The following is a 27,871-nucleotide window of genomic DNA, read 5'->3' on the forward strand; positions in this document are numbered from 1 at the left end:
GTTGTTTATTTTTTCGTCATTAATGGATGTTGAATTTTAGCAAGTAATCTTTCTTCATGTATTAGCATAATCATATAGTTGTTATGATCTATTTTATAAGTAATTTTCCATCTTTAAATCATCCTTTTATTCCTGGGATAAGCCCATTTGGTTATGATATATATTCTTATTATATTGGCTGGATTCAGGTTGTTAATATTTATATCTATATTCTTGAGGGAGATAGGCCTATAATTTCCTTTCTTATTTTGTCCTTGTTTGGTTTTGGTATGAGAGTTATATAACTTTATGATTATTTGGTGAGTAAACCATCTAGGCCTAGAGCAGACATTAATAAAATATTAAAAAATGATACAATAGGGAAGATCTATCTTTGCTTCCTGTTTCACTGATTTCTGCTCCTTATTGTTTCTTTCTTTTGTTGATTCTCTTTTTCCTTTTCTAATTTCTTGAATTGAGAGCTCAGCTCATTAGTTTGGAGACCTTATTCTTTTCTAATATGTACATTTAAAACTATAAATTCCCCTTCAGTACGACATCAGCTACAGTCTATATGTTTTGATATATAATAGTTTTGTTTCCATTCAACTATGTTGAAAATGTTCCTTGATTTCTTTAAACCATGAGATATTTATAAATATTTTTATATTTTAAAATATTTCAGTTTTCTTAAGTCATATTTTTATAAATAATTTTTAACAACTGCATTACAGTCAGAGAATATGGTCTGCATGATATAGATTCTTTGGTATTTCTTGAACCTTGCTTTGTGGCTTAGTATATAGTCAATTTCTGCAAATGTTCCAAATGTGCTTGAAAAGAATGTGCATTCTCTAATTATTGGGTATGGATTCTATATGTGTTTATTAGATTAAGTTTATTAATTACATTGTTATATTATCTATATTCTTACTAAAAATTCTGTCTATCTGCTGTCTTAATCACTAAGAGTCGTGTTAAAAAAACTCACATTATTTTAGATTTGTCACTTTTTCTTATAATTCTGTCAAATTTTGTTTTATGTATTTTGAGACCATTAACCTGACCTCATTTTGAAGTTCTTCATTTCCAAATAATATATTAAATAAGGAAGCTGTTCTCTGGTATTCTATTCTGGAGTGGATTTAATTTCTAAGACTTGCCAGAACATGTTCTTCCTCTGACAAATAAACAGGGTGTCATTGTATTGCATATGCTATATTTGTGATTTTTATAACTCGCTAAGAATTGCAGCCATTCTCCATCTGGTCAGACAAAGTGAGAATGATCACAATGTGATGACTGTTCACTACTGAATAGGACGACAGAGAGACCTCCTTGCTTGAAAGGTTTAAGTAATAGGACGTAGATCATTTCTCTTTTATGGTTTAGGTGGAGTTTCTAGAAAAAAGATGACCATGTGACTTTCTATTTTCCATCATTCTAACATATGCTAACCATAAAGAACCACATTCCTTCTAATGTGTAGGACACTTGAGCAATCAGTTCACACCACCCATACATACAGAAAAGGAGAAGCCTGCTAATCAAGTTCCATCTGGGCTTGACAAGTTTAATTTCTTGACTATTGTTGCTTAGGAGGAAGACAAGTAGTCGTGATCTGAAAGCCAGTCACAAAACAATGCACCATACGCCTCAGTGTGGCAGTCTTTAGGTATTACACTCACCTTCATCAATTTATTTTAAGAAGACTTCACCGAAATGGATTTTGATTTTCAATTAAAAAATATCAGAGAAAGTTTGGAGTATTATCTTCTGCTAGGAGAATGATATGTTTAGTATTAGGTTAGGGAACTTCTGAACTTGATTAAGAAAGACAAAGAATGAATCTATTTGGTATTTGCCACCTACCAAGACCATTTTGGCTTCCCCATAAAGATATACATGTCATATACCAGAATTCACCAAATAAACTTTGGTTAAATTTGAAGAAGATTTTCGCAATTACTAAAGTCTTTGTGTGGTGTGACAAAGTGAGGTCCAAAACTTTCCCTCCTTTTCACTGTTTTTGGATTTACTTGGTTGGCTGTTGCTTTCTTAGATCCCCATGACAACTGGCAATGTTGGGGCATTTTTTTGAGGATCGGTGTTACTGGCTTTTAAAAAGGTAGTTTTTATATTTTCCATTATTTTTATTTTTCTTCTAGAATCACTATAGAGACCCTAAAAGTAATAACCCCACATTCAGTGAAGGGCACACTGGGAGAACTACGCATGTTACAGCTGAGCCAAAGGGAGGGCACAATCACCAGTCAAACTGAAGAATATCCTCACTTGGACTGGAGCAGAGTAAAATTATTTAGGATGGAAAAAAGTTGTAGCACCAAAATGGATGCATTTTGACTTACAGAAGGTATTTAAAATTCAATACTAGGAGAATTAATTAGAGCAGGAGAGAGTTTCCAGGGAAATTTTAAAAAGGGAGCTTAATCTATAAAGATATTTGATGTCATACTATGAAAAGCTCATTAAATACAAAAGGGTAACTAAATAATAGTTTGAAAGCAACATGAGCAAAAGGCTATGTGAGTGAAGGATGGAGAACTGGAAAATTATATGCTAATCTTGTAAAGTCTAGTTATTTTTATACTTAGATAATTTATACTTAGAACTGCCTGGAGATTGACTAACAAGGCAGGTGACAATTGAAAAATGTTATATATTAATCTATATCTTTGAATAAGAGATACAGATAAATATTTGAAATGTTTTGTGTCACCACGAACAATATAACGTTAGATGCATGTCCACCCTACTTTTCCCTAATGCCACCTCACATTTCTAGAACTTTTACACCGAGATAGCCTAATAACAACGGTTGATTGTATTTACTCAGGACCAACAGAGTAGCGGTCAGGACCAACTTTGTGGCATTATGAAAATCTATTGTGTAAAAATCTTTTACCTACCAAAGAGAAAGTACAGGCACCCTCAATTTGCATGGCTCCAATATACACAAATTTCAGTTACCATAGTTTAGTCAAAGAACATCAGTCCTCCAACAAGTACAGTTCACATTTCGGTTACCACTGCTAGATCTTTAGTCTACAAATCACTATGTAAATAACAGATGCCCATCAAGATCTGTCACCAACTATGCCACTTCTTTTAAAGTCTGTCGGTGAGTGATTGGTCACTGTGCATTTGTTATTCAGTTCACACATAGACAGCTAAGTGTATAGCTGTGTTGCCCCGTTGTCTGCCAGGGATAAACCTATGTAGCATTTTACAAAAATAGATGATGGTAAGCGGAGATTGGCCAACAAAGATTAAAGTGCAGCAAGGAAATGAAAAGTGATAGCGGAGAGGTGAAATTTGAATCAAATGTAAACAGAGTTATAGAAGAAATAGCTGACCACAGGAATGTTAACACTGCCACCATTCAACTCTAGATATGCAGCCAGAGGAACTTAATGAAGACAAACTTACCAACCTGAATGAGAAAAGTGGTTGTGATGAAAAGGAGGAGATGTTCCATAAGAAATGATTTTGTCAACATTTCACATTAAAGAAACTCTTTAATGTGATCAAAGATACTTTACAACATTGAAAGCACAAAGGAAAAAAATATTGGAAGCTGATTCAAACTCAGAAAGGAGCAATGACAATTTGCCCAGGTGTAAAAAAATGCTCACTTCATGCTGTAAGTTATATAATGACAAGGCAAGCACTGTCCAAACTACTCATGATAAGGTTTTTCTTTTTTTTACAAAGAAATAAGACATTTTCCTTATCAGTATTTCTAATAATTACAGTGTAATAAATATTAGTTTTGCTATTTTTTGGTCATTTCCCTACCTATTTATAACAGAGTAAGGGAGTTTTTAATCTTTTGACAAAAATACGTCAAGCTCATAGAACACACACAATTTTCCCTGTTAAGGTAGACTTTTATGGCTTCAGCTTGCATAGTCACTTCACAGCCCTGCACTACCATGCAGGAAAAGCAAGGACTGCCTATATAAATAAGCCCAGAACATTCTCAGATATTGGATGGTGGAGTAAATGGATGCGACGGATTTCAATTAAATTAAATTGAACAAACATTAATATAGACCGTCGTATGTATAAGACGTTATAAACTGAATAGAAGAGGAGAAAGAGCTAGGCTGGAGGATGCAAAGCCTTAAAGAGAAGATTGGGGAGGATGAGAAGGATGGGAGAGTATGGGGAGTTCAAGGTACTAAAAGGCTGGCAGAAAACAAATAAAAATATTATAAATACTAGGAATGGCAGTGAACAAAGTCAGACAACTTAAAAAATGCAGATTATTTTTATATGATGAACTTTTTTTTTTTTTTTTTTAGTAAGGAAGACTAGCCCTGGGCTAACATCCATGCCCGTATTCCTCTACTTTATATGGGACGCTGCCACAGAATGGCTTGACAAGTGGTGCGATAGTGTGCGCCTGGGATCTGAACCTGCAAATCCTGGGCCACCGAAGCGGAGCGTGCTCACTTGACTGCTAGGCCACCGGGCTGGCCCCATGATGAAGTATTTTTTATTATGCAATTAAGGACAAAGACTTATTTGCTTACTCGACTGAACTCATTAGATATTTGATCTGGGCTTTTCAATTACTTATTTATCGCTGGCTTTTGGCACATTTTATACATATGATTTAAGTTCTCTTTTTTAAAAGGTTTACCTCTAGTGATGCATTTCTTAACCAAAACTTTGATTGAATTTCACATCTACATTTGAGGGTTTATATTATATTTTTACCTTTAATAACCAAGACATAATGAGACTGAAAGAAATGATTGTCCTTGGGAAGAGTATTCCTTGGAAAGCTCTTGAGTCCTGGCAGAAAGAGCCTTCCCATTCTGGAAAGTCTTCCCAGTTGGAGGACTTCTCCCACAGCCACTGCTCCAAGTCTTCCTTAGTCTGTGCCTTATACACCCAACCCACCATAGCCTCCACATACTACTACTCATCTTGCTCAGAATCATCAGCTGGTTCTTAGAAAATAACTCCCTTCCCTGAAGTCTCCTATTTCTATTTTTGGCTATTTGATTATCTACATAGCACATCTGAATCACATGCCAGATTTTGGCACCAAGAATAGCTATCACTAGTGCCAAGTGTAGATGAGTGGGAATGTGTAATGGAGGTGGTTTTCCAGTGTAATCAGGCTGGGCCTGGAAGGGTGAGGTTTCACATTATGTAGCAGCAGAGGAATACTGTGGATCACCTGGGACACTAAGGAAGATTTTCTTTTCTCTCTCTTTTTCTTTTTTTGTGAGCTGCTGCCTTTCTGTAACAAGATCAAATTAGATCCACCTGTATATTATACTTCTTCAAAGTCTGGAAGAATTCTCCATTTCAGACCATTTTCGTTCACCAATTTGCCTGTGGATCATCTTCTCACAAACCCTTGCTTTATTTTTCATCTGCCACTGAGTTAAATAGAATTCAACAACTGATTCTAAAATACCTGTAGGGATATATGACTCAAGCATAAATGAGTTTAGTCTGAGAATGAAATGTATTCAGTTCTGGCTGGATTAAATTTGTTTTAAAAATATCATTTTTGGTTCTATTTAATACAGAAAATTTGGAAAAACATAAAGAAGAAAATAAAAATCACCCATAATTCTTTTAGCATTTAGTGTATTTCTCATGTATATGTTTCTTGGATATGTATTTTACAACGTTGACATTATAACGCCCATGCTGGCTTTTTTTGATATAGCAGCATGTCATGGACAGCTTCCCACATCATTAAATATGGCTCTAAGATATTTTATGAAGTCAGGGCTATCAATTATTTCCTTTATGCCTTCCTCCTTTGCTTTTGTGCTTGGAATGTCTTCCTCACTTGAAAACCAAATAATATTTCCCCAAGTTACTTTCTAAATACAATAGTCCTCTCTTATCCCCGGTTTTGCTTTCTGCAGTTTCAGTTACCTGTGGTCAACTGCAGTCAGAAAACATTAAATGGAAAATTCCAGAAATAAACAATTAATAAATTTTAAATTCTGTGCTGTTCTGAATAGCCTGATGAAATCTTGTGCCATCCTGCCCAGGAGGTGAATCATCTCTTTGTCCAGTGTATCCACACTGTATAGGCTACCCGCCCATTAGACTTTGTAGCCATCTCAGTTATCAGATCAACTGTCACGGTACTGCAGTGGTTGTGTTCAAATAACCCTTATTTTACTTAATAATGGCCTCAAAGGGCAAGACTGGCAATTTTGGATATGTCAAAGAGAAGCCATCAAGTCCTTCCTTTAAGTGAAAATTTGAAAGTTCTTGACTTAATAAGGAAAGAAAAAAAATTGTATGCTGAGGTTGCTAAGATCTACAGTAGGAATGAATCTTTTATCCATTGCGAAGAAGGGAAAAGAAATTTGTTCTAATTTTGCTGTCACACCTCAAACTGCAAAAGTTATGGCCACAGTGAGTGATAAATGCTTAGTACAGGAAAAAACATAGTATGTATAGGTTTCAGTACCATCTGTGGTTTCAGGCATCCACTAGGGGTCTTAGAATGTATCCCTTGTGGATAAGGAGGGACTATTGTATTCTATGAATAAAGACTCTGGTCAAATTTACCCCAGCAATGTGGACTTATTTCAGGCAAAAGTTAAGTGCTATTCATAACTCTGGTCTAGCTAGCACCAGCCATGGCTTGAGATATTCAATCCAGGAGATTAGCAATTTCAAACTTTCAAAAGTGAACACAGCCCAAATTGCTTCATTCAGTTGGAGACGATTCTGAGAAATGAAGCAAATGCTGTTCCATCTGCATTGGCAACAAAGAATTAAGTGACATTTTCACAATTAAAAAATAAAAAGATGTGAAAATGGGCTGCTACTGAAAATTCTTGGCTACCCCAATATATCAATATTACTCCTTCCGAACTTGTGCCAGAACTTCATTGGTGAACTGCTACAATTTTCTGTCCTTTTCCCGTCTCTTCTTACCAGATTAAGCAATACAGACAAGAAAAGAACTTAGATACAACTTTGCTATTGTGGGCAAAAATCATTAGAATTTATTCCTGGACATCTGCTGCCCAAAGTAAGCCTGTGAATTAGGTATTCATTCATTTTGGCTGCTTACTGAATCTCTTTAACCTCTCATTAGAGAGTATGTCATTCTTTTAGTCCATGAGATTCAAGTTGTGTGAGAGCACAGTTATTAATGGTCCTTCCTCTTCCTCCCCAGGATCCACAGTGCATTAACAGTGCCTGGCCTGGCGCGTGGTAGGCACTTAGTAATCATTTGTTGAATAAATCAGTCATTTAACCTGTTTAATGTACTGTTGCGTTGACTTCTTCCCTTCTAACTAATGATACTGCCAACACTTCAACTGAAGCTCCCTCAACTTCAATGACACCATCACTCTCTTGGTCATCTTGCCATCTTGGACCTATCCTGCACTTTCATCCCTATATTAAGCTGATTATTAATTCCTAAAGACTTCTTTTATTGGTGTTATCGTCTGTGTTTGTGTGTCATCTCCCCAGTAGAATTGTAAATGAGTTGAGGAAAGGGTTAACGTCTTATACTTGACAGTACAGTACTTGTACCATTACAGGACTTAGCAAGCTGCCTTCACATAGAAAGAAGTGCTCACTAAGCATTTGGTAGAATGAATGAATCTTTCTTTGAACTATGTATATGCTTTCTTTACTTTCCATTCCTCCATCCACTCTTCCTTCCATGTCCATGTGTAGATTCCTGCCCTAAAAACTTCTATTTGGTCACCCTTCCTCTGGACTCGTCCTTCTTTCTTTCATTCATATCTCATTGCCTTTCATCTTTAAACTTTCTGACAATGACACATACTTTTCACTACATATCAGTGTTTTCTCATTTTACTTTATTGGACTAAACTCTGTTTGGCTTCCAAGGCTAAGTATAATTTTTCATTCAGTCTCATATTGCATTAGAATCTACTCACACAGATTCATGAATCTACAACCACCCATACGCCATGTTCTCAACATTAGTCTTTTTTCTTTCTTAGAACACTCTTTTATCTCCCTGATCAAATTCCTGCTCCTCAGTCAAGGCCTAACGAGACACACCTCCTCAAATCTTCCCCAAAACGTGTCTTCTTCCCAAGTCTCATGGATTTCTCTGATTCCTAAATTCCTTCAGTTACTATAGTCAATATAATTTAATCCCCAAAGATACACTGTTTTATGTTGTTTACCATTGTTTCTTGCACATAAATATTGCTCCTCAAACAGAACGTAGACTCCTTGAGTGCAGGGACCATGACTCATATTTCTGCTGACCCCAATCACGCTAGCAGAGTGCTGAAAATGTAGTGATCAACGGGAAATTGTTGGACTGATCAATATAAATATCTTCTAGGGGAATTCTACTTAACTTTAATTTTAAAAATAACAGCTTTATTGGGATACAATTCACACATCTTATAATTCATCCTTTTAAAGTGTATAATTCAGTGATTTTTAGTATATTCACAGAGTTGTGCAACCATCACTGTATAATTTTAGAATATTTTCATCATCCAAAAAATAAATCTCATATCCTTTAGGTATCAACTCCCCAAGCCACTCCTTTCTCCCCAGCCATAGGCAATCACTAAACTACTGTTTCTATAAATTTGCCTGCTTTGGACATTGCATATAAATATGTGGAATTGTGTAATATGTGGTCTTTTGTGATTGCCTTCTTTCACTTAGCCTAGTGTTTTCAAGGTTCATCAATGTTGTAGCATGTATCAGCACTTTATTCCTTTTTTTATTGAGATGTAATTCGTATAACAAAATTCACCATTTTAAAGTGTACAGTTCAGTGGTTTTTAGTATATTCATAATATTGTACAATCATCATCACTATCTGATGCAATCACTCACTATCATCACTATCTGTGCAATCACTATCACTATCCCAAAAAGAAACAGCATATCTGTTAGTCGTCACTCCCAATTCCCCTCTTACCCCATTCCCTGGCCACCACTAATCTACTTCCTGTTTCTATGGCTTTGCCTATTCTGGACATTTCATATAAATGGAATGACATAACATGAGGCCTTTTGTGTCTGGCTTATTTCACTTAGCATGTTTGTAAGCTTCATCCCTGTTGTAGCTTGTATTATACTCCGTTCCTTTCATCATTGAACAATATTCCATTGTATGGATATACCACATTTTGTTTCTCTATTCACCAGTTGATGGACATTTGAGTTGCTTCCACTTTTTGGCTATTATGAATAATGTTAAGAACATTCATGTACAAGTTTCTGTGTGGATATATGTCTTCATTTCTCTTGATTATATACACAGGAGTGGGTCACATTGTCACTCTATTTTTAACTTTCTGAGGAACTGCTAAACTGTTTATAACACTATTTTTAACTTAGTATTTTGCTTTGTAATTTAATTTTGAAGTCCATTACTTTTAAGCTTTTTGAGTGTCTCTTTTCCTAAGTCTCTAATTGCTATTTTCTTTGTTCTCTGACTTTTATTTGCCCTCAGATTTAAGTCTCTTACTCTCCTGTAAATAATATCTGTTCTCTTTTGCAGAAAGATAACCTCCAAGTTCTATATATTTATCTCTGTTTCCTTCTCCTTATATATCTATTGTAGTTTTCTTTCTTTGATCAATTTACTGTCTGTATCATCCCTCTTGGCTCATGACAAATTTAAGAAAACTTTATCACCAAAGGTGGTGTTCCTTAAAGCTCCTTTTTGGTTTCATGGTGAAGGGGCATCTGTAGTACACATTTCAATAGTAAGTCCACCATATCTACTCCCTCTTTTCCTTCCCCCCCAAAAAACCCCACAGTACTATAAATATAACATTAGTAATGGTTCTGCTGACCTGGTATAGACAAGCATTTAACAAGAGAAAGATTTTGCTATCCAAGAGTACCTCTATTTGTTTCCTTTATTTCGCTTATAAGATATAAAAATTTGTGATATGAATACTAGAAAAAAGACAGAAACAGCATGTACTGAAATAAAAAATGATGGCTCTATATTTTTCAACATAATTAAATGATTTTCAACTTAAAAGATAAAAACCCACAATTTTATTGTGTATTTAGCATTTAAAAAATGTCTGCCAACCAGCAGTTATATGCTGAGATAATGAATACAATTATCAGTTATATGTTGAGATAATGAATTCATTTGAGCAATCTTAAAAATAAAATGATCAAGCCTGGCTCACCAGTCATTTAAGCCAGGTGGTTTGTTTCTGTATTACTGTTTTCTGCGCCTTGTGTGTTGAAGACATTCAGGGACCCATCTACTAAATTGGAGTGGGGAGCAGAAGCGGAAGTGCTCTTAGGGCATGGCGTGGGATAGTCAAGCTGGCCAGAGAAGAGAGGGACATTTGGATCCAGGCTCATGTCTTGGTACTTCTGGTTTCCATGGCACAGAGAGTCAGGGGCAGTTGATGAGGATTATACAGCAGAGAAGAGAGCAGGGATGAAATTGCCTCTGATTCTCTAGGCAAGAGACAGATAGCACCTGGTTCCAAAGAGAATGGAACCCAGGAGTATGGAGACCTGGCTATTATTTTTATAGCAAATTTTTTATTTTGAGATAAATGTAGATTCACATTACAAGAATTAATACAGAGAAATCCTGTGTACCCGTTACCCACTTTCCACCAATGGTTACATCTTGCAAAACTATAGTACAATATCACCATCAGGCTACTGACATTGATACAGGCAAGACACAGAACCTTCCGATCCCCACAAGGACCCCTCGTGATGCCTTTGTAGCCACATCTACTTTCTTCCCACCTCCAACTCTCCTTAACCCCCAGCAACCACTAACCTGTTCTCTGTTTCTATAATTTTATCACTTCAAGAACATTATATAAATGAAATCATACAGTATATATCTATTTGGGATTGGTTTTTCAATCAGCATAATTCTCTGGAGAGTCATTCCGGTTGTTGTGTTTCCCTAGTTTGCTCTTTTTTATTGCTGAGTAGTTTTCCACGGTATGCATGTACTAATTTGTTTAACCTTTTGCCCACTGAAGGATATCTGGATTGTTTCCAGTTTTTGGCTATTATAAATAAAGCTGCTATAAACATTTGTGTACAGGTTTTTGAGAAAACTTAAGTTTTAATTTCTCTGGGATAAATGGCAAGAGTACAATTACTGGGTCATATGGTAGTTGCATGTTTAGTTTTAAAAGAAACTGTTAACTGTTTTCAAGAGTAGCTCTATCATTTTACATTCCCACCAGAAATGTATGAGTGATCCAGTTTTTCCACATCCTCTCCAGCGTTTGGTGGTGGTCTCTCCCTCTGCCTCCCTGTCCCCCCTCCCATTTATATATATAGGATTAATTTTAGCCATTCTGATAGATGTATAGTGGTAGCTCATTGTGGTTTTAGTTTGAATTGACCTAATGGCATCTTTGTGTGCTTTTCTGCCATCTGTATACTCTTTGGTGAAATGTCTCTTTATGTCTTTTGCCCTTTCCTAATTGGATCGCATGCTTCTTTATTGCAAGTTTTGAGTTTATGTACTCCAAATATGAGTCCTTTATAGGATATGTGGTTTGCGTATATTTTCTCCCAGTTTGTAGTTTGTCTTTTTCATCCTCTTAACAGGGTCTTCCACACAGCAAGCGTTTTTAATTTTGATTAAGTTTGATAACATCCAATTTATCAACTTTTCCTTTTATGGAAAGTCTTTTGGTGTCGAGTCTGAGGATTCTGCCCAGCTTTAGATCCTGAAGATTTTTTTCCTATGTTTTTTTCTAAAAGTTTTATAATTTTTCATTTTACATTTAAGTCTGTGATCTATTTTGAATTAATTTTTGTATAAGGTATGAGTCTTAGGTCGGGGTTCATTTTTTTGCCTATGGAAGTCTACTTGCTCCAGCATCATTTTGAAAAGTCTATCTTTCCCCCATCGAACTTCTTTTGCACTTTTGTTGAAAATCAGCTGGGCATATTTGTGTAGGTCTAATTCAGGGCCCTCACTTCTGTTCCATTTATCTATCTCTTCACCAACACCACACATTTTTGATTACTGTAGCATTATAATATGTCTTGAAATTGGGTAGAATGAATCTCTTTCAAAATAGTTTTAGCTCTTCTAGTTCCTTTGCCTTTTTATACAAATTTTAAAATAATCTTACCTATATCTACAAAAAGTCTTGCTGAAATTTTTATAGGAATTACATTAAACCTGTATATCAATTTGGGGAGAACTGACATCTTTACTATATCTAGTCCTTCAATCCATGAATACAGTATGTCTTTCCATTTATTTAGATTTTGTTTGATTTATTTCACTAGTGTTTTGTAGTTTTCAGCATATAAGTCCTGTATGTACATGTTTTGTTAGATTTAGTCCTAAGTATTTCATTTTTTTTGGTAATTATAAATGGCATTGTATTTTTAATTTCAGCATCCACCTGTTCATTGCTAGTATAGGGAAATACAATAGATTTTTGTATGTTTATCTTGTATCCTGTGATCTCACTGAATTCACTCATTCTATGAATTTTTCTGTAGATTCCTTGGGATTTTCTATGTAGACAATCATGTCACCTACAAATAGAATGATTTTATTTATTCCTTTCTAATCTGTACGCCTTTTATTTCCTTTTCTTGCCTTGCACTGACTAGAACTTTCAGCCCTATGTTAATTAAGAGTGGTGAGAGCGGATCTTTACCTGTATTTAGTCATTTACCATTAAGTATAATGTTTGCTGTAGGATTTTTGTAGATGTTCTATATAAAGTTGAGGAAGTTCCCCTCTATTCTTATTTTTCTGAGAGGTTTTGTCATGAATCTGTTGTTGAATTTTACCAAATGCTTTTTCTGTGTCAATTGATAAGATTATTTGATTTTTCTTCTTTAGCCTGTTCTTATGGTAGATTACATTGATTAACTTTCAAATACTGAACCAGGCTTGCATCCCTGAAGTTAACCCCAGTTGGTCATGGTGTTAATTATTTTTATAGATTTCTAAATTCTATTTGTTATTTTATATATATATATATATATATATATATTATTATTATTTTTTTTCTTTTGGTGAGGAAGAGTGGCCCTGAGCTAACATCTGTTGCCAATCTTCCTCTTTTAGCTTGAGGAAGATTGTTGCTGAGCTAACGTGTGTGCCAATCTTCCTCTATTTTGTATGTGGGATGCCACCACAGCATGGCTTGACGATCCAAACCTGCGAACCCCAGGGTGCTGAAGTGGAGCACTTGAACTTAATCACTAGGCCACTGGGCTGGCCCTTATTTATTAATATTTTGTTAAGGATTCGTGAATCTATTTTCATGAGGGATATTGTTTTAGCTTTCTTTTTTCCTACTGTATTTATCTGATTTTGGTATCAGGGTAGTACTAGATTCATAAAATGAATTGGAAGTGTTCTCTCTTCTATTTTATGAAAGAGATTGTGTAGTATTGGTGTTAATTTTTCTTTAAACATTCGGTAGAATTCTTCAGTGAAACCATCTGAGTCTGGAGATTTCGTTTTTTTTTTTTAATTTTAAAATCATGAATTCAGGGTCCTTAATAGTAATATCCAAATTATCTGTTTCATAATAGATTAGTTGTGGTAGTTTGTGTTTTTCAATTCATTGATCTATTTTGTCTAAGTTGTCACATTTATTATGTATACAGTTATTCATAGTATTCTTTTATTATCTTTTCAATATCTGCAGGGTCTGTGGTGATATTCCCCTTTTTATTTCTGACATTGTTAATTTGTATCTTCTGTCTTTTTTCTTTGTCTCTCCTTTCAAGAACTTTGTTAATTTCATTGATTTTTTTTCAAGACTCAGCTCTTTGTTTCATTAATTTCGCTAATGATGTTCTGTTTTCAATTGCATTGATTTCTGCTCTTATCTATATTACTTCCTTTCTTCTGCATGCTTTGATTTTATTTTCTACTCTTTTTCTAGGTTCTTGAACTGAGAGCTTAGATTAGTGTTTTGAGACTTTCTCTCTTTTCTAATGTATGCATTTAGTGCTATAAATTTCCCTCTCAGCATTGTTTTAGCTGTGCACCACAAATTTTGATATGTTGTATTTTTGTTTTCATTCAGTTCCATGTATATTTTTTTATTTCTCTTGAGATTTTATCTTTGACCCATGGATAATTTAGAAGCATGTGAATTTCCAGGTGTTTGGAGGTTTTCCTGTTATCTTTCTGCTATCGATATCTGGTTTGATTTTACTGTGGTCAGAGAACACAGTCTGTATGATTTCAGTTCCTTTAAATTTGTGAGGTCTATTTTCTGGCCCAGAATGCGGTAAATCTTGGCATATGTTGCATAGGAACTTGAAAAGAATGTGTATTCTATTGTTGTTGGGTGGAGTGATCTATAAACATTGTTAGATCCTATTGATTGCTGGTGGTGTTGTGTTCTTTCATAATCTTGCTGATTTTCTTTCTAATGATTCTCTTTACATTGGTTATTTAAAAATACTAAATTGCTGATACTAGTAATAAGAGTTGATTTTATTAAGTGCTTGTTATATGCCAGCCACTCTATTAAGTCTTTTACATCATTTAATCCTCCCTATAACCCAATGTGTCACATATTATTATTACTGAGGTTCAGAGAGGTTAAACAACTTCTCTACCAAAATCACACAGCTAGTCAATGGCAGAGCTGGCATTCCAACCCAGGGCTGTCTAACTACTAAATGTGTGCACATAATCTCTATGCAATCTACTATTCTATTAGGATCCCAGAAGGGCTTGACATATTTTCTTTCAGTTCTCGTTTGAGTAAGGATGCAAACATTATAGCAGTGGCTGTGGGGAAAGCCCCCCGAAGGTATGTTAGACAGTCTCTAAGGTGGTCCCCAATGAGTCCCACCTCTTGGTACCCATGCTCTTGTGTAATGCCCTCCCCTTTAATATGGTCTGGACCTAGCGGTCACTTCTAATGGACGGAATATGGTAAAAGTGATGGGATGTCACTCTGAGATTAGATTACAAAGACACTGTGGTTTCCATCTTGGGTCTGCTCTCTCTCACTCTCTCCCTCATCTGCTCTGAGGGAAGCCAGGTGCTGTGTTGCGAGCTGCCCTATGGAGAGGCCCACGTGGCGAGGAACTGATGCCTCTGGCTCACAGCCACTGAGCACCTGAGGCTGCCAACAGCCTTGTGAGTGAGCTCAGCAGATCCTCCCCCCTCAAGTCTCAAGATGACTGAAGCTCCAGCTGCTACCTTCACTGTAGCCTGAGGCAGAGGCTCCTGCTAAGCTGCACCTGAATTGCTGACCCACAGAAACTATCAGGTAAGAAATGTTTGTGGTTTTAAGGTGTTGAGTTTGGGGAAAAGCACCCAAGAAAGAGAGAAAGCAAAGGTAAGAAGCCAAAATTTGGCTTCTGACACCGGCCTCTTCCCTTGGGGTTAAAACTCCAGGGAAACAAGAGATGGCAGAAACCACTGACAGATGGGGGTAAAAAAATGTAAGAAAAGAGGACCTCTGTTTTGTTCAGCATGTCTCTCTGAGAGGACGCTGCCTCACGTAAACCTCACATGCCAAGAAGGGGCAAATGCAGAGGGGACAATCGGCCGCGTGGCATGTATCAGCCAAGAGAGGGCTAGACATAGCATCCTAGAGTCTCCTGGGAGGCAGAGACAGAGCCCAGAGGTTCCCTGGTGCCCCCAGAGGTGGCATGGAAATTAGACAAGTTAAGAGCCTGGGCACTGGTCATGGGATTTCTGTGGTGGAAGGGAGTTGACCCCTGGAAGGGACACTGCCTAGACCCCCTCTTGGACCAGCCACCCCTGCCTTCTTTGGAACACTGAGGATTTAACAAGGGAAGGAGTGTGTAAAAGATGATGTTCCAATGCTTGGCAGGTTTAAGGTTATTTAAATCTTTGAAATCCCCATTCTCCCTGCTCCCACCACCACCGAGTAGTGGGAGCTTTAAAGCAAGGTAAGGACATTCCTTATAAGCCCGCAATGTGTAAATGTTGACCCACTCCAGTCACTGCTGCCACGTGGCTGTCACATTTTGGCAGCCCCATTGCTTCCACAAGGACACTGGGACAAGTGACTCTTAGGCCACCTTTTTTTGATTTCTGGTTGCTACCCTGACTCAGGTGGGAAACGTAAGTGATAAAACGGAGGTGCAAGTGACAGCCATAAATGGCGAGAGTGAGAGAGGTGTGGAAAGGGCAGCAGAAGCACAGAAATGTCTAGACTCATCTGTACGCTTGAAGATGGCCTGGTGGAGGAGGGAGGAGGGAGAAGCCTTTTCTCTTTCATCTTTGGTGAGATGGAACCTAAATCTTAATTGATGCTTCTTGGTCTCGCTCCAAAATCAACTACCCTCAATTGACTCTCATCATGCATACCTCTTCCTTTTTCTGTGGTTACACACTGTCTCCTCTTCCTTGGAAACTTAGCTTGGGTTATAGGGCTGCCATATATGGCTGTACAGATTGTGTACTGCAAAAATCCAGCTGGTACCACTCATATCCTATGAGATGATTTGACAAGTCATCTCCCAGAAATCTTTCTACATCATTACCACTGGATTCTCATTATTCCCATTCACAACAAATATTTGAAAATTTATTAAGTGCCAGGTGTTGTTCTAGGTGCTGAGGATTTGTCAATGAACAAGATAGAGTCTCTGCCCTTGGCATTGGTAGGAAAAGACAGACAATAACCACATGAACAAATAAAGTAAGTTTAGGTATTAGGTATTAGTAATATTAGGTATTATTATAACAAATAAAGAAGAAGTTGCATATGTGGGAGTGAGGTAAAATGTTTGGGAGATACATTCTTATGTCTTTCAATAATACACAAGACCATAGTCTATAAACAATAGATGTTCTGTACTTAACCATTGTTTCCCCTTTTCTTTTTGAAGCTTGAGACAGCAGATATGTTGTATGTATACAAGGATATTTAATACAAGGTGATAGAATTAATTTCTTATTAGCTTTTGTATTTGTCCTACCAGGATAAAATGGTATTTTAAGAGAATATAAATTGCTCAATACACTGAGTGGGAATAGTTTGAAAATTTTGTTACACAATACTTATAAAATTAAGGATACTTTCATGGGTTTGGGAGTGGCAGAGAGGCAGATTTTGCAAATTTAGTACATTGTTGACATTTGTGAGGGATATTTTCCAAAACTAGGAGAGTCCTCAAAACCACAAACCTCAGTAGGGCGTGTAATTTCCCCAAAAGACATGGTGAAATATAACTGAAATATTTAAATATCTTTGTAACCCTAATGGTTTTCTATAAGTAAAGGTCTAAAGAAATTTGTAGGGTTATTTTCTGGCTTAGAATCTTCATTTCCTTAGGGGTGGTTTTCTCTTAAGAGTTTTTTTTTTTTTTTTTGGTGAGGAAGATTGTGCCTGACCTAACATCTGTTGCCAATCTTCCTCTTTTTGCTTGAGGAAGGTTGTCCCTGAGCTAACATCTGTGCCAGGCTTCCTCTATTTTGTATGTGGGATGCTGCCACAGCATGGCTTGATGAGTGGTGTGTATGTCTGCGCCTGGGATCTGAACCCTCGAACCCGGGCTGCTGAAATGGAGTATGTGAACTTAACCACTATGCCACCAGGCCGGCCCCTTAAAAGTCTTTAAAAAAAAAACAACACTCCCACCAGCAGTGTATGAGAGTTCCCTTCTCTCCACATCCTCTCCAACACATGTTGTTTCCTGTCTTGTTAATTATAGCCATTCTGACGGGCGTGAGGTGATATCTCATTGTAGTTTTGATTTGCATTTCCCTGATAGTTAGTGATTTTGAACATCTTTTCATGTGTCTGTTGGAAAACACCAATTTGCAAAGGTACATGCACCCCTGTGTTCATTGCAGCGTTATTCACAATAGCCAAGACTTGGAAGCAACCTAAGTGCCCATCAAGGGACGAATGGATAAAGAAGCTGTGGTATACATACACGATGGAATACTACTCAGCCATAAGAAACGATGAAATCCAGCCATTTGTGACAACATGGATGGACATTGAGGGTATAATGCAAAGTGAAATAAGTCAGAGGGGGAAGGTCAAATATTGTATGATTTCCTTCATTAAGTAGTAGATAATAACAACAATAAACAAACACATAGGGACAGAGATTGGATTGGTGGTTACCAGAGGGTAAGGGGGGAGGGAGGAGGGTGAAAGGGATAATTCGGTACATGTGTGTGGTGATGGGTTGTAATTAGTATTTTGGTGGTGAACATGATGTAATCTATGCAGAAATAGAAGTACAATGATGTACACCTGAAACTTTTACAATGGTATAAACCAATGTTACTGCAATAAACAAAAAATTAAAAAAAAAAAAAAAAAGTAAGATGTCAAGGTTAAAAAAAACAAACAAACCATGAAAGTCACTGCATTCTTGACAATGAAATAGAAAAATATCAGAACATAGTAAGATGTTGGCCCATGAGGTTGGCCCACTCTTGGGATAGAACCCACTCGATACACTAGCCTCGGATTTATGATTTAAATGAAGCCTTCAGAAAACGAGAAATCATTATGAGTCATCAACCGTTAGAATCACTGAAAAATATTGAAACTGAGAATGTTAAATCCACAGATGCTAAAAGTCTTTGGTATTTAAATTATAGATCCATAGCAGGAGGGGAAAATGCAATCACTTGCTCATCTCTTTGTTGTTATAGCATATGTGAGGTCATTTGGATGGAGAAGACAAGTGATGTAGAATTTTCCAAGCTGAATATCCTATGAGAAACTGCTCTAGAACACCATAAATTGGATTTTTAGCTTTTTGCCATATATCAGCTACTGTGGTTGGTTCCTACTTTGTCAGGTTCTTTGTCTGTAATGAGGTTTGGTAATTCCAACCTCCAAGGGCAGAGGTGAGGATAGACTGAGCCAGGCTTATGACAGGTCCTCCTAAACATGAAAGTGACCCACAAAAATCAAGATGTTATTATCATTCAGTCAGGTATTGCTGAATACCTGGCTTCAAGTCTCCAGTTTTGTTCCTTGAGCAGAATAAAAACACATGGGAAGCACTGATTAGCTGAAATGGACATTGTGTAAAGGGTTTCACTCACTTCTTTTACAAACCACTGACAAAAGGCAGGACCAATCCATTCTCTTGCATGAATACCACAGTCTATCCAGACAGCTCTTTTGTAAGCTCGTGATCTTCTGCCCAGCTGAAAACAAGAGTATTCATAGTAACCAACTCAGGCTTTTATTTTTAGATTTCACTAACCAGCATAATTTAATAAAAGTTTCAGCACCATTCTTCACTATAATTTGGTTCATTAGGTAACCCATAAAAAAGACAAAGAGATTTCCTATCTATTTCAGAAGTCCAGGCTTGTGTATGCAGAAACAATAAATTTATTACACTAATTACAAGTCAAAGAACTAGAAAATACATAAGGAAAAGGGCAATCCCTTAAGTAGGTTTGCTTTTGCATTTTAATATAATATGTGACTGTTAAGTAAAATGCTAAATTCCCCTCCCTCCCTCCCTTCTTTTCTCCTCCTCCCTCTCTCCACCACTTAAAGAAATAGCTATGTTTTATAGGCAGACAAAGTCAAATTTCATTACAACACAAAATGGAAAAACAAAACAACTTGATTTGCAGAATCAAGTGACAGATTTTTTTTCTTTACAATCCTATTATAGCAATATCACTTACAGGGGGATTCTAACCCAGTAATCAATAGGTAGCATTTGACATTATATTCATAGGGCATCTAGTTTTCATTCATTCATTAATTCACTCAACTAATACTTTAGGAAATCCTTTTCAATGTCAGACATTGTGCTCAGCACTGGAGATTCAAAGATGAAAAGGAATTTATATGTTAGTGGGGAGGGCAGACATGAGAGCAATCAATCATTATGATGTGAATATGCCTAAGTTACTTTGGGAACATGGGGATGCTATGTCTAATTTTCCTGGGGAATAAAAGAAGGCTTCTCAGAAGAAGGGCACTTGAATAGTTGAGCAAGACTTGAGGCTTGCCTGGCAGACAAGTTAGAAGACGGCATTTCAAGCTTGGAAGAGAATCTGAGCCCACCATATCTGAGGAACTGTTTCTGGGGTTTGAAGAAAGAATGGCAGATAAAGCTGGACACAGAGGCAGAGGACATGTGAAATTCCTGGATGCCACGTAACAGAGAGAAGGATTCATCCTGTATTCCATGGGAGGTGTGTGTATGTGTGCGCGCATGAGAGAGCAAGAGCGTGCTCACACTGACAGCAGTGTGGAGATGGATTAGAGGATGAAAGGGTAGAGGACGGGGCCTGGAAAGGAAGTTCAGTACTGAGCCTGTGGCAGTAGTCCAGGAGAATCGATCCAGAGGTAAGTTAGGGCAACAGCAGTGAGGACAAGAGAAGTGGCTGGGGCAGAGGCAAAGATATTTACAAGAAACAATTTTCAGGGGCCAGCCCAGTGGCCCGGGGTTCGCCGGTTCAGATCCCGGGTGCGCACCGACCCACCGCTTGTCAAGCCATGCTGTGGCGGCGTCCCATATAAAGTAGAGGAAGATGGGCATGGATGTTAGCCCAGGGCCAGTCTTCCTCAGCAAAAAAAGAGGAGGATTGGCAGATGTTAGCTCAGGACTGATCTTCCTCACACAAAAAAAAAAAACAACCCACAATTTTCAGTTCTTGGTGACAGATTTAAAATAAGTGGTTAAAATAAGAGAGAGGAACTTAGGATGATGCTCATGTTTCTCGACTAGGAGCATAGTGGTGCCAAGCTGAGTCTTAAGGTGCTTTTTTTGAATCTCGAGATGAGAATGTCAAGTAGGCAATGACATATGAATTTACAGCTAGAGAGTAGACTCCATTAAATAGAAAAGTCTGGAAAGATTATTGAAACTATGGGGTGGATGTGCCCATCCAGAGAGGGTTGGTAGAGCGAGAGTACACCTGAGGATAGAATCCTGGGATTACCAGACCCTAAGGAAAGGGCAAGGGGAGGGGAGCCAGTGAATGAGACGAGAGGGAATGGTCAGAGAGACAAAGAGGAGAACCAACTAGGAGTCATTGTTGATCTTGGCAAGAGACGTTTTAGAGGAATTGTAGGGGCAAAGGCCAGTGAGTCTGAAAGGGAGGTGAGGAAGTAATAGGTAAATCTTTTTAGATGTTTGGCTGAGAAGGAATGGAGAGCCCCAGGTCAGCAGCTAGAAGAGAATTCAGGGTCAAGGGCTGGGAATGACGCGTAACTTCTTACACATTTATGTACTTTTACGTTGGTTCATCTAAAGTAGCACCAAATCACAAATACTTTTGAAGCCCATTATTTTTTAAGTGCATCAATAACTATGAATGTGTTAGAAATAGTATTCTCTGGAATACTCAATGGCAAAAATTAAATATGGCTGAAAAACCTAAGGGAAAAGATTTTTCTTAAATTATCAGATGATGTTAAATATGAAACACTATGAAAGGCCATTTCGTTTCTTTTCCTCATAAGTCAAAGTTGGAGAAGATGAATGTTTAGTAAATATGTATTAAGTTAATAATTTCTTATTTTTACCTTTAAAACAAAAAGAGATCTTCCCTCGTATGACTTTCCAATAGAGAACATGTGAATGAGGCCTGAATGAGTTTTATTCAGATGATGCATCCAATTTTGAATCTAAAAGCAAATAAACAAAAACCATATCAGACTTTCACAACTATAGAGCTTTTAGAGAACAAAAAGACAACAGTGGGTCTCAGAACTCAAAGAGCATTTACAGAGTCTAAAAGTGAACAAAAACCAATTTAGTATTTTTAATTTTCTTCAGGATACTTAAAATTATATTTTCTGCCTTGCAAATAGTAGCTTTATGTCTTATATTGTTCCCTTTTTAAAGCATACCTTCTACTACCATTTATCATTAATGTCTTGATAGCAGAGATTTACAGAAAATTAATCAACGTGTTCTGGGTTCTTTTTGAAAATCAAAATTTATTTCCAAGTATTTAAGAGGAAAGAAATAAATCAGCTTCAGGAAAACCATCCAAACTACTTGAAAGTGTTTATTAAAGTCCCACATATTGTAATTTGCCACTGAACAGAAGACGCTAAGGAAAAGGCATTATCTTTTGCATTTAAAAGTTATTCTACCAAGCTACACATCGGAGGGCACACTCTGAAAAATTTCCCCAGTAATCGATCCAGTCACACACACTTATCTGTCATCAGGACAAGGTATATTTGAGATGGATGAGTAAGGCATTTAGAAAGATGGATGTCATTTCTGACTTAAAAGCCTTACAAGGAGTAAGGGAGTCACACAAAAGTGTCCCACTGTTCCACGACGTGCAAGAAAGAGTCTGTGTTGAACAAACAAATTTTGGAAAGGATCCATATTTTCTTTTCTTTCTACTCTTTTTTAGTCTAATGAGAAAAATGTATATACATATCTGTGTGTATATATATGTATTGTGTCTATGCATATGTATGTATGTATATAAGGCATATTTTAAAAATTTGACTTTTTTTCTAGTGCGTGTTAATAGCACTTCCATGTGCTAAGTTTCTAAAACCTTTCATTGCTTCTAATTTCAAGCTCCTAAAAAGTGTGAGACATGAAATATGTGGAAATAATTTTGAAAAGAAAATCATTATCAAGAGAACCATAAATTCTCTTAAGAATATAACAGAATCTCATTAAATCCTATGTCTGGCATTCCTTGGCTCAATTCAGGGGAAGTATGGAAAATGTGTGTACTCATTCATTTATTTATTCCGTCAACAGCTATCTATTTGGAGGTTTCTACTTGCTTGCCACTGGGGATATAGCGGTGAACAAGAAAGAAATGGCCTGCCCTCATGGAACTTGCAGCTTATTAGGAGAGAAAGGCATTAATCAAGTAATCATAAAGTTAACGTAATTGAAAACTATGATAGGCGTTATATCCATGTGCTATGGGTGCATGTAATATGCTCGTGCTTGGGGGTGGGGAGTTTTGATCCAGTCTGGGAGGATAGAAATAGCTCTCTTCTTGCTTAAGCTGAGATTTGACGAACAACTAGCTGTTGTCCAGGTGAACAGTAAAGGGTGTAGCAGTGGGGATGGGGTTCTGGGTTTTCCAGGTAAAAGCATGTTAAAAGGCCCTGAGCTGCTACTACAAATGAGGCTTGGCCTTTGGGAGTTCTCGACTGTGCAGAAGGTGTGGGGCAAGCATCAAAATTCACTACCCCTCACCAAATTGTTGCCCTCAAATTCTGGCTAGCTCTACCTTCCACGGCTTTTTAGTTAAGGTCTTTACAACTACAGTTATAGCAACATTACCTCACTCTTCCCTAGCACTTCCCATGTCCTTTGTGTGGGTGGGTTGGATAAAGTAATGAAATTCAAATTATTTTGCTACTTATTATCACAGTAAAAAGGTTAATGGAAGAGATGACTAAACCGAGGTGCCTAGGCAATACAAGAGCTATACCTATTTTTCATGTAGCCCCTGCCTCTGTCTTTATGCTTCTCTCCCAATCCTTAGACCTCCATGATAAAAATGCATTTGTAAAAAAGCACTAAAATCTCCTTTGATTACATACTTCTTCTAAGGAGTGATAAATTTCATAATTATATCCAGAGAGGGATCTTCTATTTCTCTGGTTTCGCAAACTGCTTCCCTCTTCCAGTGCTTTCTGAAGATCTTCTATGAGGATCCTGGATTTGAAATGACAGACATGATGAAAATTGAGTGGAGATAATATAAAAATCAAGCAACATCAAGAGAAAGTTATGCATCTATGAAAAGAAGGACAGTGAAGATTGACATTTCTAAAAATACCAGATGTTGGGAAAATGTTCTTTTTTGGGAAACAAAAACTGTTAAACAGTGTAATGAATATAAAATGTAAAATTATAAGAGATGTTCCCAAATTATAATAGTAATAATATCAACTATTGACTGAGCAGCTGCAAGAACCAAATGATGAGAATGAGCACTCATATTTATTAAGGACCTACCAGACACTAGGTATTTTACATACACAATCTTAGTTAACAACCCTCTGAGGTAGATTTTATTGTTATCTCTCTTCTACAATTGGGGCAACTCAGCCTCAAAGGGATAAGAACTTGGCCTCGTCCCTCTGCTAGCGAGTGCAGAGCCAGAATTTGACCTTGGAATGTGAACCCAAATTCCAGTCTTTAGATTCCAAGTCCTGTGTGACATTATGAAAACTGAGACAAGACAAGCTCGTCCACACCCTTGCCACATCCTCCTTTCCTGCAGCTTCTATCTGTTCCCATCTCTTTCATCACTGAGAGGCTTGTCTCATGTCTTCACCCAGCACACCTGATCCAAAACTTGGAGAGAAAAGGGAGAGGAGGAAAGAAGCTACAAACCTCAAGAGGAAATTGAAGAAGTACCCAGAGTCCGATAAAGCTGTGTCACTGCCTGCCAGTGTCAAGACTGCCAAGAGAAGACAGGCTCAGCTAATGGAAGTGAATGCCCTCGGACAGTGCATGCTGAGGCCAGGGTGAGGGCCTCCAGGGCCACCGCAATGTGTGGAGCCGCCTGCAGCTGGAGCCGTCAGTGTTCCTGATGGACGTCTGAGCTGGATATAGGCTTGTCTCCCCAGTACTCACCCCTCTCCTCTAACTGGAGTGGAGGAACAGGCGCTCACTCACTTGGGGTACTTCAAGTGTTGAAGAGCCCCTCAGTGATTTTTCTGGGCCTGGCAGTTAGCTAAAAAGCTTTGCTTTCGTATTCTATCTTCCAAAAGAACCTGTTGCTTAGTGGTTTAAGTGCTATTAAAAGAACATGTAATGGCATCTTTAAAGGACTTTCAAGGCTCATTTATATAAGCCACTTAATTTAAAAATTATCTTGAATTACCTGAATAAACGCTTTTTGGTTCATGAAGGAAGTAGAATTACTTAGGGTCATGCTGGGTGTAGGAAATTGCTTTTGATTTACTCATTCATTATTTACTGAGTATCCACCATGGACAAAATATTTAATTAGGAATTGATCATTGGCTTAATGGTCTTTTTGTTTCAATTTTTGACTTTAAAACTAGAAACATATTAATCATCAAGATAAAGTGGGGTGGCACAAACTAACTTGGTAGTTGCTTGCAGCAGCTCAAAATGTAAGTGGAGTGTTAAAGATTGTCAGTCTGAACACCATCTGTCTTCATGATTTCTTTCCTCCAGGAAAGAAGTTACAGATGAAGGTAGGTTTGTATGGACTAAAGAACTGTACAATATTGTCAGTGTAGGTCTTAAGAACCAAATGAACCTCTATATCTTTGTCCAATCTTCCTGTGTTGTGAGAGATCTGAGATGGTCAGGAAAGACGCAAGTTTGATTAGGGCGGAGGCTGTGATAAGCTGTCAACATATTCCAGTTACTGTAGACAATCCTCAGATATGTTTCCCTCACTGGCACCGTCTATCCATTTCTCCTGGCTACTTTTCTCTATCCCAGGAAACTAAGGAAAAAAAATAAATAGATTTGCCAAAGCCAGCAGTCTACATCAGAATCTCTTTCTGAATTTCCAGTTTAAAAGATAAAATACATAAATAAAATAAAATAAAAAATAAAAAGTTTTCAAAGGCTTAAGAAATTTTCAGAATGTTTACAAAATTGAGCTGTAGTGTACTGCTTTTGCAGTATTTCCAAAGTGTACAGACCTTCTAAATACAAACAAGTGCTGATAACTCGTTTCCACTCAAGGTAAGAGCAATTCCTCACATTCATCACCAGAAAGTTCTGAAGTTCTGATGCTAATATGTCTGTTTGGCAGCTCTTGATAGAACAACCATTGTTCCCTTTAGAAAGGTAATACTTTCCCAGGAGGTTGAGTAGAAAAAACTATGCTTCTTGGGGCCAGCCCAATGGCGTAGTGGTTAAGTTTGCATGCTCCACTTCGGTGGCCCAGGGTTCGCAGGTTTGGATCCTGGGCGTGGACCTACACACCGCTAGTCAAGCCATGCTGTGACCACATCCCACATACAAAATAGAAGAAGATTGGCAGTGGATGATGTTAGCTCAGGGCCAACCTTCCTCACCAAAAAAAGAAAAAAATCCACAAAAACTATGCTTCTTAATTGATTAGATTCTCTATTATTTATCATTATCAAGTGATAAATGACTTAACATATTACTAATCCCGTAATGAAATGCCCATTCAGAGAATTGTCAAAATAATTCTAATGGATAATTGCTCCCACAAAAGATTTATCTTAACATTTTTTAGTTAAGTTTGCTAGCGTTTTCACCAAAGTAAGAAAATTATAAAGTTTTTCAGTTTGAGGTTGTATGGAATCACTCTAGTTGGGTATTAGCTTCTTTGATGAATAAACTCTTAACGCTTCTCAGCCTTATTTTTTTAATTATTATTATTTTTTGGTGAGGAGATGAGCCCTGTGCTAATATCTGCCAATCCTCCCTTTTTTTTTTTTTTTTTGCTGAGGAAGACTGGCCCTGGGCTAACATCTCTGCCCATCTTCCGCCACTTTATATGAGGCGCCGCCACAGCATGGCTTGCCAAGCTTTGTGTCGGTGCGCGCCCGGGATCCGAACCGGTGAACCCTGGGCAGCCACAGCAGAGCGTGTGCACTTAACCGCTTGCACCACCGGGCCGGCCCCCTCAGTCTTTAAAGTCTCCAAGTGCCCTAAATAGAGCGAATCGTGGGATCTCTAGTACTTATCCATTCATTTAGGCCAGTGATTCTCAAGCTGGGCTGCTTTAAAATCACCTGTGAGCTTTAAAAAATACGTCACACTGGGCCCTACGTAGACCAGAATCTCTGTGGATAGGTATCAGTCCTTTTTAAAAGCTCACCAGGTGATTTTCGTATATTATCAGGCTCAAACTTGGGCTAACAATCTGGAAACCAGTAATTTAGGCTAATTAAATCAGGAAACTTACTGCTATCAGTCCTCTCGGGTTCCATATTAAATAAAAATGGAAGAGAATATTAGAAAATGGCTGATCCTTGCTTCCTCTTTCCTCCCTGGAGTGTCTGTGTTAGATATGCTCAACTGCCTCTTAACACACATTCCTACTCACTTTATGGGATTCTAGTACTGTAAAGGCTGAGAAGCGAAAGCTACTTTCCCTTGACCTTCTTGCAGCGAGGGTTCTGGGTACGCATTTGTGAACTCTGGCAAGTTAGGAAGTTCAGAGCAAGAAGTCTCCTGCCGCTGTTGCTGCAGCCATGTTGAGGTTCCAGAGATGTGACTGTTCAGAGGTGGTTGGGTGGCTGGACTGAGCACTCCAGTGTCTAGCCACCTGCTTCATGGCCCGAGAACAATGGTAATGACAGTGGTGGCAGCAGTAGCACAGCAACAGCTTCCCAACCTCTGGACTATCACATGAGGGAGAAGTAAACTTCTATTTCATTAACGCTATTGTGTTTTGGGGTCTGTCATGGGTTGAATTGGGTCCCCCTCAAAATTCATATGTTGAAGTCCTAATCCCCAGTACCTCAGAATGTGACGTTATTTGGAAATAGGGTTGTTACAGATGTAATTAGTTAAGATGAGGTCACTGGGATGGGCCCTAATCCAAAATGACTGGTGTCCTTACAAAAAGGGGGAAATTAGTTCAGTTTGGGAAGATGAAAAAGTTCTGGAAATGGATGGTGCTGATGGTTGCACAACAGTGTGGATGTACTTAATGCCACTGAATTGTATATTTAAAATGGTTAAAACAGTAAATTTTATGTTATGTATATTTTACCATAATTTAAAAAAAAGGGAGGCAGAATGTTGGACACAAAGATAGACACACATAGAGGGAAGACAATTTGAAGAGACAAAGGGAGAAGAGCCATGTACAAACCAACGAGAGAGGCCTGGAACAGATCCTTCCCTCACAGCCCTCAGAAAAAACCAACCCTTGCAACACCTTGATTTCAGACTTCTAGGCTCCAGAATCATGAGACAATAAATTTTTGTTTTTTCAACCAGCCAGTCTGTGGTCCTTTGTTAT

General features: G+C 37.6%; 1 protein-coding gene across 1 annotated transcript in view; it reads right to left on the reverse strand.

The window, feature by feature from the left end:
• Positions 1-27,871, reverse strand: part of CPA6 (carboxypeptidase A6) — a 267,672-nt gene that overhangs the window by 47,501 nt on the left and 192,300 nt on the right. The window contains exons 4-6 of the mRNA XM_058528827.1: positions 23,475-23,589; positions 21,465-21,566; positions 19,013-19,117 (exon numbers count right to left, since the gene is read on the reverse strand). Of these exons, the coding sequence (XP_058384810.1) occupies positions 19,013-19,117; positions 21,465-21,566; positions 23,475-23,589 (322 nt within the window). The remainder of the gene's footprint in view (positions 1-19,012; positions 19,118-21,464; positions 21,567-23,474; positions 23,590-27,871) is intronic.

Source organism: Diceros bicornis, chromosome 33 (assembly GCF_020826845.1).
Source record: "Diceros bicornis minor isolate mBicDic1 chromosome 33, mDicBic1.mat.cur, whole genome shotgun sequence".
NCBI lineage: Eukaryota > Metazoa > Chordata > Mammalia > Perissodactyla > Rhinocerotidae > Diceros > Diceros bicornis.